Here is a 15,115-nt window from a genome sequence, read left to right as displayed (position 1 = left end):
ATTTATTTTTCTCCTCTACTTTTCACGAGTTTTTTTCTCCTCTACTTCTGAAACCCTAATGGCCTGAGTGTTGGGTCTTTTGGTATTATCCCACAGCTCCCTGAGACTCCACTTTCTTATCTTTTTTCTGTCTGTTAGTCAGATCAGATCATTTCTTGTGCTCAAATTAAGTTCACAAATTCTTTCCTCTCACCCATTCTTTCATTGTGCCCATCTAATGAAGTTATTTATTCGGATGTTTTGTCTTTCAGTTCTGAAGTTTCCACTTGAGGGACTTCCCTGGTGGTCCAACAATTAAGACTCTGCATTTTTGCTGCCGAGGACGAGGGTTCGCTCCCTGGTCAGGGAGTTAGGATCCTACAAACCAAAAAGTGAAAAATAAGTGAGTGAATGAATAAAATTTCCAGTGTGGTCTGTTTTATAGTTTCTGTTTATCTGCTGTGAACATCTATGTTCCCATTTGTTTCCAGGGCATTTACCGTTATTTGCCTCTTGGAGCATAGTTATAATAACTTTTAAAGGCTTTAATAATTTCAACAGCTAGGTCACCTGGGACGTAGCATCCTCAGTCTTTTGTCCTGACAGTTTGGCCACGTTTTCCTGGTTCTTTGTACGAAGAGTAATTTTGAGTTTTATCCGGGACTTTCTGGATATGTTGTATGGACCGTGAGTGCTAGTAAACTCCTCAGGAGCACGTTGATTTTGTTGTTGTTGTTACTTACTTTATTTTGTTTTTGTTTAGCAGGCAATCAAGCCAGTTAGCTTCAGACCACAAAGCCTGTCTCGTGCTGTGTGGGTAGTGATTCGAAGGTTGTTCAGTTTCCCAAGCCTTCACTATGCTGTGCTGCCTTGGGCCAGGCCCATACGTGTGCCACTCAAGGGTTAGTTCAGGACTTTGCGGGGAGCAGGACGGGTAGTTGAAATTGTAGTTCAGTTGTCCAAACCTTTGCTCCTGTTTGGGGTCTGTCACACATACGCATGACTCGAAGGTGAACTGGAACTGAGAGTTTATGGACAGAATCTGAGGGTCTCCTCCAGCCGATTGCTCTCTGGGTCTGCCACACGCTCTAGCTCTCAGGAGCCCATGTTGCTAGTTCTTTGTTCAGAAAGATGAGGTTCTTTTGGCGTCAGCTGCCTGGGCCGCCGCAGCACAGCTCTGTGACCAGAGCCGACCTCCGGTCAGAATGACAACAAACAGGCAGCAAGAGAAGAAGGGGAAGCGAGAGACGTGCCCCCACACTGCTGCCTCCCCCAGTTTGGACCCCTCTACCTGGCCGACCTGCTCTTGTTTACTCTTCACAGTTTGGGTTTTTGTCTGTATGTTGTACCTCATCCAGTTTTTTGTTGTAATCCGTGGCAGAGAGGCTGTGGCAGGTTTATTCCATCTTGACTGGCCCCCAAAGTCTTAAAGCATGACCTAATTAGTTTTTTATGTTGCATAACGGACTACCACAAAGTGAAAGCAATGCACATTTGTTATCACCGTTTCTGAGGGTGAGGCGGCTAAGCCTGGGTTAGCAGTCGAGGCCAGGGCTGGGTTTTCGTGGGAGGGAGGACTTGACTGGGGAAAGGTGGGCTTCCGCGCTCACTCGGGCTGTTGGCAGAATTCATTTCCTTGCAGCAGTAGGATTCATGGCAGCTGTTTTTTCAAAGCTGACCCCTGAAAGGGAGACTAAAGCAAGTCTGCTAAACAGATGGAGCTTTATAATGTAGTCAAGGAAGTGGCGTTCCATCACCTTCGCCATATTCTAACGGTGAGAAGCGAGTCACAGGCTCCTCCCATGCTCATGGGGAGGGCATCGTACAAAGGTGTGACCAGCAGGAGACCTAGAGTCTCCCTGACTACATTATTCTTTGATCCTCAAATAAAAATTCTTCCTTCCACCCTTTGCTCCTGTTAATACTTGTCAGAGCTGTGGTATCCTTTTCTACCCCACATCTTGGGGTCATGCTGAACAGCTGTGTGGGTTTTTTATGCACTTCAGCCCATACTTGAAACTCCAGGTTCTTGACCTCCTATGCCAGTGACCTACTTTAGAACCTGGTTCTGTGACTTTGAATCTCAAGCATAAGCTGTCTACTCCATTATTCTGTTTATTTCCATACTCTGTCGAGTATTAAGGATAATTCCAGCCTCACTGTCACTTTCCTGCTAGAGTCTGTGCCCCTTCAAGGTCTAAGGCTGTTTTGGTAATATATCTTATCCTTTTCATACTGCCTAGAAGGGTGTAAGCGAGTATGTCCTTACAGATAGCAGGTACTCAAACACATGCTATAAAAACTTAAAGAATCTGAAATATTTCTGTGACGACTGGACAGGATACCACTTCCTTCCCCTTCCTTTTTCAATTTTGCCTGATAACATTTATTCTTAACATAAACACTGCCAGGAAATTCTAATTAAATTAGCTAGTGCGCACACACACTAAATCAGTGAATATTTTAATGCCATGACATTGGAGTCCAACCAGTATGGCTTCAGAGCAGAAACTGTGATGTGCCCTGCAGGTGAAGCTGGGTTACAGTTTCTGGTGACTAAACCTCCCCGGCAAAACAAGCCCACCCTCTTTTGTGTGTATGCAAAAAGGCAGTAATTAACTAATAAAGCACTGGAATTTGGAACACTTTCCATCTAGAATACCTTTGCATAGAGTAGCTGCCTCTCCAGCCATAATTTCATCTTTCAAACCATGTTTCTCTGGGAGAAGGTGTAGTTAACTGGGGATACTGAGATGATTGATACATACAGAGTCTCCACTTACAGGCAGTCTCCTACCTCCTCTCCCTTCTTCTTCTAGCTGCTTCCAAAATATAAGTGGCTTCTTTCTCCACCCAAAGCCTTCTAATCCGGTGATTGCTAAACTATTTGAGAATAAAAGAAATATGCATCTTGAAAATCCAGATTATTAAAAATATTTTCCTTCCAATAGCATTCAGTAAACTAGGGACACATCACTGTGTGTCTCCCCACACAAAGTATAGATAATCTATGTCCACTTTGGCCCTTCAGACTTGTTCTGGGTCCTGAAGTTGAGCTCCATATCAGATTTCTCTTTCCCTGCTGATGCTAAGTCACTTCAGTTGTGTCCGATTCTGTGCGACCCCATACCCATAGACGGCAGCCCACCAGACTCCCCCGTCCCTGGGATTCTCCAGGCAAGAACACTGGAGTGGGTTGCCATTTCCTTCTCCAGTGCATGAAAGTGAAAAGTGAAAGTGAAGTCGCTCTGTCGTGTCCGACTCTTAGCGACCCCATGGACTGCAGCCTACCAGGCTCCTCCGTCCGTGGGATTTTCCAGGCAAGAGTACTGGAGTGGGTGCCATTGCCTTCTCCCTAGGTTCCACTATTACTGAAGCATAAACGGTATCACTAATCAAAGCAATGCTGTTTTCTTTAGCAGAAGCCAGATAGACTAAAGCTGGAGTTATTTGTAGTGGTGGTAAACTAGAAATGAAGTGAATATGTGTGAATAGAGGAATAACAGAGTAGAATATGGGGGGCCTTCCCTAGTGGTCCAGTGGTTAAGACTTTACCTTTCTGTTCAGGGTGTTTGGGTTTGATCCCTTGTCAGGGAGCTGAGATTCCACATGCCTCACTGCCAAAACACCAAGACATAAAAAACCAGAAGCAATATTGTAACATTTAATAAGACTTAAAATAGAATATGGTAACATTCACACCATGGTATATTATGTAGCCATTAGAAATGATAGATTAGGGACTTCCCTGGTTTTCCCGTGGTTAAGAATCTGCCTTTCAAAGCAGGAGTTGTGGGTTCGATCCCTGCTCAGGGACCTAAGATCTCACACGCGTGCATGCTCAGTCACTCAGTCTGGTCTGACTGTTTGCAACCCCATGGACTGTAGCCCACCAGGCTCTGTTGCCCACGCAATCTTCCAGGCACAATACTGGAAGTGAGTTGCCATTTCCTTCTCTAGAGGATCTTCCTGACCCAGGGATCACTTCTGGGTCTCCTGCACCTCCTGCATTGGCAGGCAGATTTTTTACCACTGGCGCCACCTGGGAAGCCCAAGCTCCCATATACTGTGGGGCTGCTAAGCTGACGCCCCACAGCTGGAGAGTAGCCTGTGTGCTGCAGTGAAGAGCCCATGTGCCGCAGCTAAGATCTGATGCAGCCGGAAGTAAAAGGTTGTCTGAAAAGAAAGGAGAAGAAGTGCTGTCTCGCTAATAGCCAGAGAAATGCGAAACAAAGTAATGATGAGATATCGTCATTAAATAGACCAGGTCTGTCAGTTGGGAGAACGGATGAGGAAAGAGAGACACATTGAGTGAGGAAAACAAGATGCGAAAAAAGGTGTATAACACGATCTCTGTATGACAAAACAACGATCAGATAAAATCCTTTGCAAAAATACATAAATGTGTATGATTCCATATAGTTACATGAACATGGCGAAAGGCTCAGAAGAATATGAACTCGGTGGCTTCATGGGTTATCTGGAAGGGATGTGGAGGAGAGGGGACCGCTGACGGGTGTGGAGAGAGAAGAAAGAATGAGTAAGGGGATGCCAGGCAAATGAGAAACAAAAGCAAAGTTTATATTGGGAAAAATGCATAAGATTACATTTACACTTGTGTGTAAAACCATATATATTTAAATGAAAGTTTTAAGTTGAAATTTAACTTAACCAACTTCCCTGGTGGTGCAGTGGCCTTGGAGTTCAATCCCTGTTCAGGGAACTAGATAAAGATCCCTTGTGCCACAGCTGAGACCTGGTGCAGCCAAATAAATATTTTTTAATTAAAATTTTAAAATGCAGTTTTTCCAACCTGGTCATCCCTCTTCTTTATTTCCCATACAGCTTGACTTGTAAATCCACCTCACAACTTCTCCACACAGGAAAAAAAAAAAAAAGTTTATAATCTTTTAGTAGCCTCAAAAGGTAGATAGAAATGTAGTAAATATTACTTGGTCGTTTCAGGAAATAAAGTTTCCCTGGGAAAGAAAGTACACTTATCGAATATGTTCTTCCAGTATAAATTTCACCTGAGGGATTTCCCTGGTGGTCCAGTAGCTAAGAGTCCACCTTGCAATGCAGGGGACGCAAGTTCGATCCCTGGTTGGGGAAGTAAGATGCCGCACATCACAGAACAGCTCAGCGGGCGCATTGCAACCAGTGAGTCCAAGCATTACAAGGCAAGATCTTGCATGATACAGCTAAGACTCGATGCAGCAAATAAATAAATAAAAATGTTAAAATTTTTTTTTCACCTGAGTTTATGGACCAGAAGTTGGTACTAGTACTAGCAATGTCCTGATTGATGACAGGCTCTTTTTCTCAGTGCCTCAGAGACAGAAGACAGTCCTGCCACCAAGGTACTTAGAGCCCGGAGTACAGGAGGAAGCACACAGTGTTCGTTAAAAGCAGGACCTTAGCTCTAATAGATAACATGAGCAGGAGGGCATCACCCAGCAGACTGCTAAGCTCTCGTTGCATTGTGTGCACATCACTGTGTAATAGTCATCGTTTGTTTGAGGCATTATTTTTATGAATAGCCTGAAAAGCATATTAACCCCTCCTTGTCACTGCTGTGATCCCAGAGGGCTTATAATGCTACTCTTCAGAAAGTATTTGTTAAATGAATCAGCCCTTCTGTTTGTCCCTGATGCCTACCTACCACAGTAAATAGCATATGCTAGCTGTGTAGTGAACATATGAGATGATCTTAAGGTTTAGGCTTTCTAGGAAAGGAGCAGATGAAAATAACTTACAAGGAAGTGGAAGTCAGGGAGCAGGAGGTTTCCGTAAAGATAATGAATGGGTGCAGTGGAAACAGGAGTCAGCGTAGGAGGTTATGGTCAGAATGCAAAGTAGTGACGTCTAATGTTTGAGCAGTTCTGGATGCTTAAGATCTAGTAGTTAATACTTTGAATAAAACACTCTTTATTCACCCTTTATGATCAGGGGAAAGGCTGCATGTTTTGTTCTTTGAGGCTACTTTAGCAAACTAGCCAGCTCCCCAACCAGTCTTCCTAAAACAAAGCCCATGAGGAAGCAAGTCCAGCCCCATGCGCGCAAAACGAATCAGTTTATTTATTTATTTTTAACTGGAGGATAATTGCTTTACAATGCTGGGTTGGCTTCTGCCGTACATCACCATGAGTCAGCCGTAGGTACACATAGTCCCGTCCCTTCTGAACCTCACTCCCGCCTCCCACCCCATCCCGCCCCTCTAGGTTGCCACCAAGCACCAGGTTGAGCTCCCTGTGTACTAATTGGTTTTTTGATACCTTGAATGGTCAAACCAAAGATGACCAGACAATTGAGAAAAGATTCACATCAAAGGGAGCCTGAGGGAGGTAGTGTCCAGAAAGGAAACAAACAATGCAGAAAATTGGAAGAACTTCAGATAAACTCAAATTAATCTCTTCAGCTAGCATAAAAATGACCTGTATCTATAAAATGAGAACACAGTGGTGTGGGGAAAGAGCAACTAAAAAACAAGAAAGTTAATGTAAAATTTTAATATCATGGAATAGGAAACTCAGTAGAAGGGCTTGAAAGATCAAGTCTTAAAAAATTGAGAGCAACCATAGCAAAAAAAGAGTAGAAAACATAAATGTAAATTCTGATTATCCATCTAATAGACTGAATATGTTGTTCAGAAAGCAGAAGATGTTTTCAATAAGGCAGAGAACCAAAAGTACCACCTCTGTATTGAAAACAGCCAAATACTAAGCACCAATAGTAGGGGAGAAAGACCCTGAGGTGCACATCATCATGAAATTTCAGAATCCTGGGGGTGACCGGAAGCTTTGGGAGGAAACCTAGAAAGGACTACAAAGCAAAACGACATCAGACGTCTCTTAATAGGTAGTAGATGCTGGAATGCAGGGGCGTGGTGCCTTCGAACTTGATTCTCGACCTAGAATTTATGCTCAGCCCAGCTATCAGTGAAACAAAAAGGTAGCTAATTCCAGCATAATTGAGGGCAGCATTCAAGGAGGAAGACAAGGGAAGTCACAGGATGACGGAGTCAGTAAGTTCAGGTCAGCATTCGTGCACGGGCAGTGATGAGTTTGCACACACTGTTCCTCCTGCTTAGTCTGTTTCCCCTCCTTTCCCGCTGCGCTGATGGAAATGACACAGTGATACAGTTACATATAAGGAGCAATTGAGCCATAATGAAAGTAGGCTCCAGAAAGAGGTGCAAAGGCCCGAGAAGCCTGTGAAAAGATGCTTGACACCACTATCGTGAGGGAAATGCAAAGCAAAACCTCAGTGTGGTACTTAGGGTAGTCAAATTAATAAAAACAGAAAATAGAACGGGTAGTTGTCAGGGCCTGGGGGTGGGGGTGGGGGGATAGTGGGGAGTTATTTCATGGGCAGAGTTTTAGTTTTATAAGATGGAAAGAGTTCTGGAGATGGGTTGTACAACCATAGGACTGTGACTGTACTGAACTGTACATGTAAAAATGGCTGAAGATGGCAGATTTTGTGTATATTGTATCACAATTAAAATTTTTTTTAAAATGAAATGACTGGAGGATCTTAGAAAACCCTAGCAGAGTGCTCCCAGCACAGAGTGAGCTGGACCAAGGCTCTGAAGGGAGTTTGGACAATGTGGTTGAGGAGAGGGCTCCTGTTTTTAAACTGGAGGAGGGCGGATATGTAAAAAACAAAAACAGAATTTTTGTAGGGAGGATAGAGCAAGAGGAAAGGAAAAACAACTAGGAACTCTGGGAAAAACAGCTACACAGGAGGCTTAAATGTCCGCACTGTGTACTGCCTAGCTCTGCATCGAACATTAACATACTGCTTTTAAGGCAAATGCCATTCATTGATTTAACTCAAAGTGGAGAAGGAAATGGCACCCCACTCCAGTGTTCTTGCCTGGAGAATCCCAGGGATGGGGGAGCCTGGTGGAGAGCCTGGGGGGCTGCCGTCTATGGGGTCGCACAGAGTAGGACACGACTGAAGCGACTTAGCAGCAGCAGCAGCAGCAGCGACCAACTTAATGGCCTTGAGCTTGAGCAAACTCCAGGAGACAGTGAAGGACAGGGAAGCCCGGTGTGCTGGAGGCCATGGGCCGCAAAGAGTCGGACGCAACCGAGCAACTGAACAAGTGATGGGGCGGAAGACTGGGGTACTGAAGAGCCGCGTCCACCTCCGTCATTATAGAAATTAAACTGTTAACATCTCAAATTGATAAGATACAAGGATCCAAGCATTTTTAAAGGTACACAACTATACAGTCACATAGAGAATATTCTTAAAGAAACTCAGTGTGTGTGATCTCCATGGAGAGAGCCTGTGAACCCTGGAGAAGGAAGAATCTCTCTTTGCTACGTATCTTTTGTACTGTTTATGCTTTCTCATGAGCATGTATTATTTTATAAATAAAAATGAGATTCAGTGCTTTAACAAAAATTATTAATGAAAAATGGCAGAAATTGTATACTAGGAGATAGAAGAAAGTAGTGCTAGTTAGGGGGAGTATTAGATGAAATTTTCTTAAAAGTTCAAACATTTGAATCATGCTTTAGTCATAGAAACATGACCTCAGGCAAGAAAGTGTAAGGTATCTCAGGGCTACGTGAGATGTTTATTTCCAGCATTTTGTTTCAATACTATGAAAGTGAAAGTTGCTCAGTCATGTCCGACTCTGCGACTGAATAGTCCATGGAATTCTCCAGGCAAGAATACTGGAGTGGGTAGCCTTTCCCGTCTCCAGCAGATCTTCCCAACCCAGGGATCAAACCCAGGTCTCCTGAATTGCAGGTAGATTCTTTACCAGCTGAGCCACAGGGGAAGCCCCTAAACTGTACTGCTAGGGGAATAGGTGGTTCTAATTAATATAACTTTCAGAGTAATAAAATTAAGCAAAAATCATTTTTATTCCATCTTCTATAGAATACCTTTTTAAAAAGGTAGCTCTACTTGCCTACCTTATTAAATTTCATATCAGAAGATAATTGAAGTCTTTCATTGTGCTGGAGATTAAGAAAGCATGCACAGATGGGGCAGCTGTAGGGTAAGGGAGTTCGAGGAGGCGAGGTTCGGAACAAGACCAAGACTGGCACTTTCCAGGAACAGATCACCTTTAATGAGGCAGGAAGGGTTAGCAGCCAGATTAGCGAGCTGCTGCACTAACCCAAGAGAAGAGTAGTATATATAGACATATATGTGGAAAGCTACTGTCTTCATGGGGCCTGTTCTTCTCCAAGGTTGTTCCGAGTTTTATCTCTTAAACGGCTGGGACAAGGAATCCTGGAGATCAGCCAGAGGCTGGACCGGCTGGGAGCTGGGTGTAATCAACCTTAATGTCCATTTTTTTTTCCCCTTCGGGTGAGAGAGTTCTCTGTTTTGCTTAGAATGGTGAGGAGGACCTGGAGGGGAGTTTTAACTCCAGGCTATTTTGAGCCGTCTAAGTTTCCTTCAGCAGCCATGACATCCCTAGTTTTTATTTGTTCCCTTTTTCCCTAGACGTGTGGCAAGAGCGTGGTGATTACAGCACCAAGGCATCCTTCACGGAGCTTGACTGTGCTTTGTAAGAATATTTAATCACAGGTTTCTTAGTGTCTCCGTACCTTTTAACATGAAAAGATTCCTAGAAGGTAATACCTTAGATAATGAACATTTCCCAAGCTTGAGAATTGGACTGACCTCCTTCTAAAAGTTGTTTCTCAACCTTGGCTGGACATTGGAGTCATCTGGAAGCTTTTAAAACTCCTGATGTCTGAGTTCTGTTCCCTGATCTCACTGAAAACGGTTGCAGCCTTGGCATTGGAAGTTTGTGGAGGGAGGGGGGTCATTCTGTGAAGAAAAGTTGCCTTTTTTTTTTTTTTTGCTGCCCTGGGTTTTCATTAGCTCATAGGCTTAGTTGCCCCATGGCAGGTGGGATCTTAGTTCCCCTTCCCCACCAGGGATCACACCTACAGCCCTTGCCTTAAGGAGGCAGGTTCTTAACCACTGGACCACCAGGGAAGTCCGCTTCCTGGGCGATTCTGAGGAGAGGCCAAGAACCACTGTTTTAAAGGAAGACTGATCTCTTAGGTGGGCTTCCCTGGTGGCTTGAAAACGCAGGACCCAGTATTCTTGCTCAGGAAATCCCGTGGACAGAGGAGACTGGTGGCTGCAGTCCATGGGGTCACAAACAGTTGAACACAGCTGAACACAAGGACAGCCTCTTAGGTGCCCCCCTCCATCAAGTTGATTTAAATTATTTTCCTTATGATGCTGCTACTGCTGCTGCTAAGTCGCTTCAGTCGTGTCCAACTCTGTGCGACCCCATAGACGGCAGCCCACCAGGCTCCACCGTCCCTGGGATTCTCCAGGCAAGAGCACTGAAGGGGGTTGCCAGTCCCTTCTCCAGTGCATGAAAGTGAAAAGTGAAAGTGAAGTCGCTCAGTCGTGTCTGACCCTCAGCGACCCCATGGACTCCAGCCTTCCAGGCTCCTCCATCCATGGGATTTTCCAGGCAAGAGTACTGGAGTGGGGTGCCATTGCCTCCTCTGTTCCTTGTGATGGTACTCAGATACTTACAGACTGACGCTCGGATGAGATCCCCTATGCATGCAGTGCTCGTGAGCACTTTTACAAGTTAAAAACAAACTTCAAAATTAAGAAATTAAACAACAGTGGTGGGTGGATAGCGGTGTTGTACTGAGGCTTTTGTGTGTGTTGTTCCTTCTTATTCTGTTAACTCCTCCTTCCCACCTGTGTCAGTCTGGGCCCAGTGAGGAGGCAGAGACTACGTGGCAATATCAACAGGGAGTGTCTGTTATAAGAATAATTAAATTGTCCATGCTAAGTCTCTTCAGTCATGTCCAACTCTTTGCAGCCCCGTGGACTGTAGCCCGCCAGGCTCCTCTGTCCACGGGATTCTCCAGGCAAGAATACTGGAGTGGGTTGCCATGGCCTACCTCCAGGGAATCTTCCTGACCCAGGGATCAAACCCAGTCTCCGGCTGCTCCTGCATTACAGGCAGATTCCTTACCACTGAGCCACTAGGGGGAGCCCAATTAAACTGTGCTAAGAGAGGAACTCTAGATGACCGTGTGCTGGCTGGGGCTGAGGGCAAGAGCCTGAGGAAGGCCCAGTTGGAGGGGGCCCCTCCCCGAGGTGGGGCTCACACCCCCTGAAGAAGCAGCAGTGCAGCCGCCTGGCTCCCCGCATCGCCCAGGTCAGCCAGTGGGCAGCTGGTGGTCACAAGAAGTGCTCCTCCCGCCAGGGGGAGCCGCCGCCAGTAACCCAGCACACGGGTGCGCAGGAGTGGGGGGCTCTGGTGGCCGCTTTCCCGGTGTGAGCTGCTGCTGATGGCCGGGCATGCCGGTGCGCAGACAGAGGGGCAGTGTCAGTGCCGTGGGCACAGAGCACGTGGCCTCCCACATCATGGGGAGAAGACCACAGAGACCGGAGGCCCGCAGGGTGTGTGCTGACAGGGTCACTGGAAGCCGACCCTGGATCACGTCAGAGCTGCTGGGCTGCTAGGAGACTGCCCCTTCTCCCTCAGTGGCCAGAGTCCTCCCCAGGGGTCCTCCGAGCCACATGCTGACCTCATAGCGGGCCAGCCCCTTGCTCCTGCAGGTCCCTCTAGGGCCCTGCACTGGGGAAATTCTGCGTGGCACTCACAGGGAAGAAGGGCTTAAGGGAACCCATCCATCATTGCATGGCGTGTGCTGGAGGATGAATCTGGAGCTGACGGGCGGTGAGTTGATAACTGACGACAGCCCACCTCGTGCCAGCCAGACACTTCTGCGACGTTAAGCTGTAGCTCATGAGCCGCCTGACTCTTCAGGAGTTGCTCAGTGCTGTGTTCAGTGTACCCTTCCAGCAGCTCCCCATGCTGTGTAGGGAGCTCTGTTTAAAAAACAATTGGTTTGTCGAACAAACAGGTGTGCGTAAGAATCGCCTCCAAAGACTCTGACTTGGTTGTTCTAGAGTGGGACCCAGGAGTCGGCACTTTTAATCTGGAAAGTGTGATGATGGTGGTCCCTGAGACAGAAATGCCGGTCTGGACTGTAGGAACTGTGTCTTTTTCTCCATCTTGTCCTCTAATGCCCGGTGCACTGCCTGATGAAAGGTTGGTGTTCAGCAGATGTGGGCCGAATGAATGACCGCCACTGGTGGCTGTGTGCTCTGGTACTTACAGAGAAGTGGAGCCCTGGAGGGGAGCAGGGGGGTGACTGGCCATGTCTAACGCCTCTCCTCAAAATATCCTCCTTCGTACCATGCGTGGAACTTTGCTTGACTTGCAACTTTTGGCAACTAATGTTTTGTTTTGTTTTGTTTTTTTCATTTTAAATCATTGATTTAAAATGGACATTAAGCTAATACCACTTTTCTTTATTTTTAATAGGGAGAAAGAACAAGAAACACAAAAAGAGGAACATTTGATGGAAGAAAAGAAAAAGAAAAAGCAGGAAGAAAAGAAAAAGAAGGAAGGTGCTCAGAAAAAGGTTGGCTCGAGCTCCTAGTCCTTGCCCCTGCAGCCGCTCTGCGTCTCCCTGCGTTATCATGGCCGTCACGTTGCAGAGGTTCAGTCTAATACTTTCCGAGACTCGGTGTGCTCAGTCTGTGGAGAAGGAAACGGCAGCCCACTCCAGCGTTCTTGCCTGGAGAATGCCCGGGACAGAGGAGCCTGGTGGGCTGCCGTCTGTGGGGTCACACAGGGTCAGACACGACTGACGCGACGTAGCAGCAGCAGCACGCTCCCTCTAGAGTGCTGGTGACATAGATAAAGGGTGACAGCCACACAGTGTCTTTTAAAAGGAGCGTTAGAGCTGTGTTTCGGAGGATTTTGTGTTTACTTTGAGTCACTGGTAGTAAAGAATGTCCCTGCTATTTTATTTAAACTGAACTGTCCAAAACAACCATGTGTAAGGCCCATTTAACTGATTTTGTTAGAAAAGCTAGAAATAATATTTGCAGCTTTGGCAAGTGTTCTTTAACAACTTCTACTAGTAAATATTACAATTTAAAGTCATACTGTAATTCTTACCATCAGGCTTGAATTTTAGGGCATTTAATGTACAAATTATACTGTTTACTTTATTCTTGCCTGATTCAGTGTATCTTATAGTTAGAACTGTTTAGGTTTTAGTCTGTATTAACATATAGAGTTTCAGTGAGCTTCCAGATATGCATTTTTCCCCAGTAATAAATTTTCATAAAGTAATTGAGCAAAACCTTGGTTTTAAAGTTTCTAATATTAAAGTCTGCTTATACACTTTCGTATGAATGCGTACATTCTGCACAGTATTCCTAAAGAGTTTTTGATTTTTTTTTTCAGGCTGCTGATCAAAAAACCAAAGGTGAGTTTACTTTATTTTGGCGGGTATATTTTATGGCAATACCAAAGTTTATGATAATGACTTTTTAAAAAATTGGTGGTTAAACGCAAAGAATCTAACCCTGCCTTTGAATCTGTTTTTTACGATTCACTGTGAAATTCCTCACTTACCACTGGTTTTATATCTGCATTTAGTTAGCATATGCTTAATCTAAAATGCCTACCGAATGTTATATTAGGGTACATGTGTCTTTTTCAGTTATGGCTTCCTAAGGGGGTATGCCCAGTAGTGGGGTTGGATCATGTGGTAATTTTGTTCCTAGTTTTTTAAGGACTCTCCGTACTGTTCTCCATAGTGGCTGTATCAATTTGCATTCCCACCTACAGTGCAAGAGGATTCCCTTTTCTCCATACCTTCTCCAGCTTTTATTGTTTGTAGATTTTTTTGATGATGACCATTCTGAAGGGTGTGCGGTGATGCCTCATTGTAGTTTTGATTTGCATTTCCCTAATAATGAGATGTTGAGCATTGAAATATACACATTACCATATGTAAAATTTGGAAATTTGCTGTTTGATACCTGATGGTCTGTGACAACCGAGAGGGTGGGATGGAGTGGGAGATGGGAGGGAAGTTCAAGAGGGAGGGGACATACACATGTCCCCTTAGGGTGAATATGTTCCCTGTGGGTAACCACGGCTGTGTCTTGTTGATACATGCAGAAACCAACACAATATTGTAAAGCAGTTATCCTCCAGTTAAAAGTAAAGAATTTTCTAAAAATATATATTACCTTTCTAAACAATGCTTTATGATTTTCCTTTTGATTTGATTTCCACGAATCAATTAAGCCTATAATGTTGATCCAGTTTGCTTAAGAACAACCAAAGGATACTGAATTTCTTTAAAGCTTCTACTTTCTCTTTGCCAACTATTACAATAAAAAGAGATATATTCTTTCTATACTCTTCTCTCTTTGCTTACTAATGTGTGAAAGGTTTTCTTTTTATTCTCCCAGCCCAGAATTGGCATTGGTTGTCCTGACGGGTGTGAGCAGGAACGCATGTGGCTCTCACAGTACCCGGGATGTCTGCCCCGTGCTGGTGGGCCAGCAGAAGGGAAGCCGTTCTCGGAGCCTCCTCACTTGGTGCTTGACATGCTTGGGGACTGTCCAGTGCTGGGGAGCGCATGCAGGACTCGCGGTCACCAGCTCTGTCTAATTTGGGGCAAGGCACTGCATCTCTTTAAGCCTCGGATATCTCATACTTACCATGAGAAGGGCGAGGGGTGAGTGTTCACACCTCGCAGAGCTGTCCTGAGCTCCACACAGCTAGGGCTCGGTGCTGGCACGGAGCTCATGCTTCCTGGAGGTTGGCTGTGGTTAATTGTAAGTTGCTGTTTCTGTTGGACCGTCACGTGTAACTGTAGGCATAGACACTTTTGCCTGGCATTTGTAGTTTTCCAAGTAGAGTTTACGTCAACTCATTTGAACTTCATGATCAAACAGGGCAGGTATTAGTTGACAGTGAAGAAACCGTGGCCCCCGACAGTGTGACTTGATGTGGCTTGCTCTTGGCCGCAACTTAGCGCGAGGACAGGCCTCGAGGGAGCCTGGGTGTCTGACCCCAGCGTGTTTGCCTCAGAGCTCTCACCGCAGAGCCATGGTAGGAGATGGATTTCGTGTAAATAAACATTTAAAGACAGGATAGTTTTCAAAAAGGACGTTTTGTCTCTCACGCTCTCAGTAGTTGTGTGAATTCACAAAACACTGGTCAGAAGGGCCCAAAAGGCGTGCAGTCCGTGGTGGTTTTGAAATTATGATCTTGAAAAAGAAATAATGGTTTCTTATTATCATT

At 45.3% G+C, this 15,115-nt stretch overlaps 1 protein-coding gene across 5 annotated transcripts in view; it reads left to right on the top strand.

Annotated features, from left to right (window-relative positions):
* TNRC6C (trinucleotide repeat containing adaptor 6C) overlaps window positions 1-15,115 on the top strand; it is a 115,853-nt gene that overhangs the window by 28,434 nt on the left and 72,304 nt on the right. For all 5 annotated transcript variants that reach the window (XM_069542011.1, XM_069542010.1, XM_069542009.1 and 2 more), the window contains exons 2-3: window positions 12,326-12,425; window positions 13,259-13,280. In XM_069542011.1, coding sequence (XP_069398112.1) covers window positions 12,363-12,425; window positions 13,259-13,280 — 85 coding nt within the window. In that variant the 5' untranslated portion in view covers window positions 12,326-12,362. The remainder of the gene's footprint in view (window positions 1-12,325; window positions 12,426-13,258; window positions 13,281-15,115) is intronic.

Source organism: Ovis canadensis, chromosome 11, assembly GCF_042477335.2.
Source record: "Ovis canadensis isolate MfBH-ARS-UI-01 breed Bighorn chromosome 11, ARS-UI_OviCan_v2, whole genome shotgun sequence".
Classification (NCBI taxonomy): Eukaryota; Metazoa; Chordata; class Mammalia; order Artiodactyla; family Bovidae; genus Ovis; species Ovis canadensis.
Note: the sequence above shows the minus strand (reverse complement) of the source record. Positions and strands in the feature narration are given on the sequence as shown.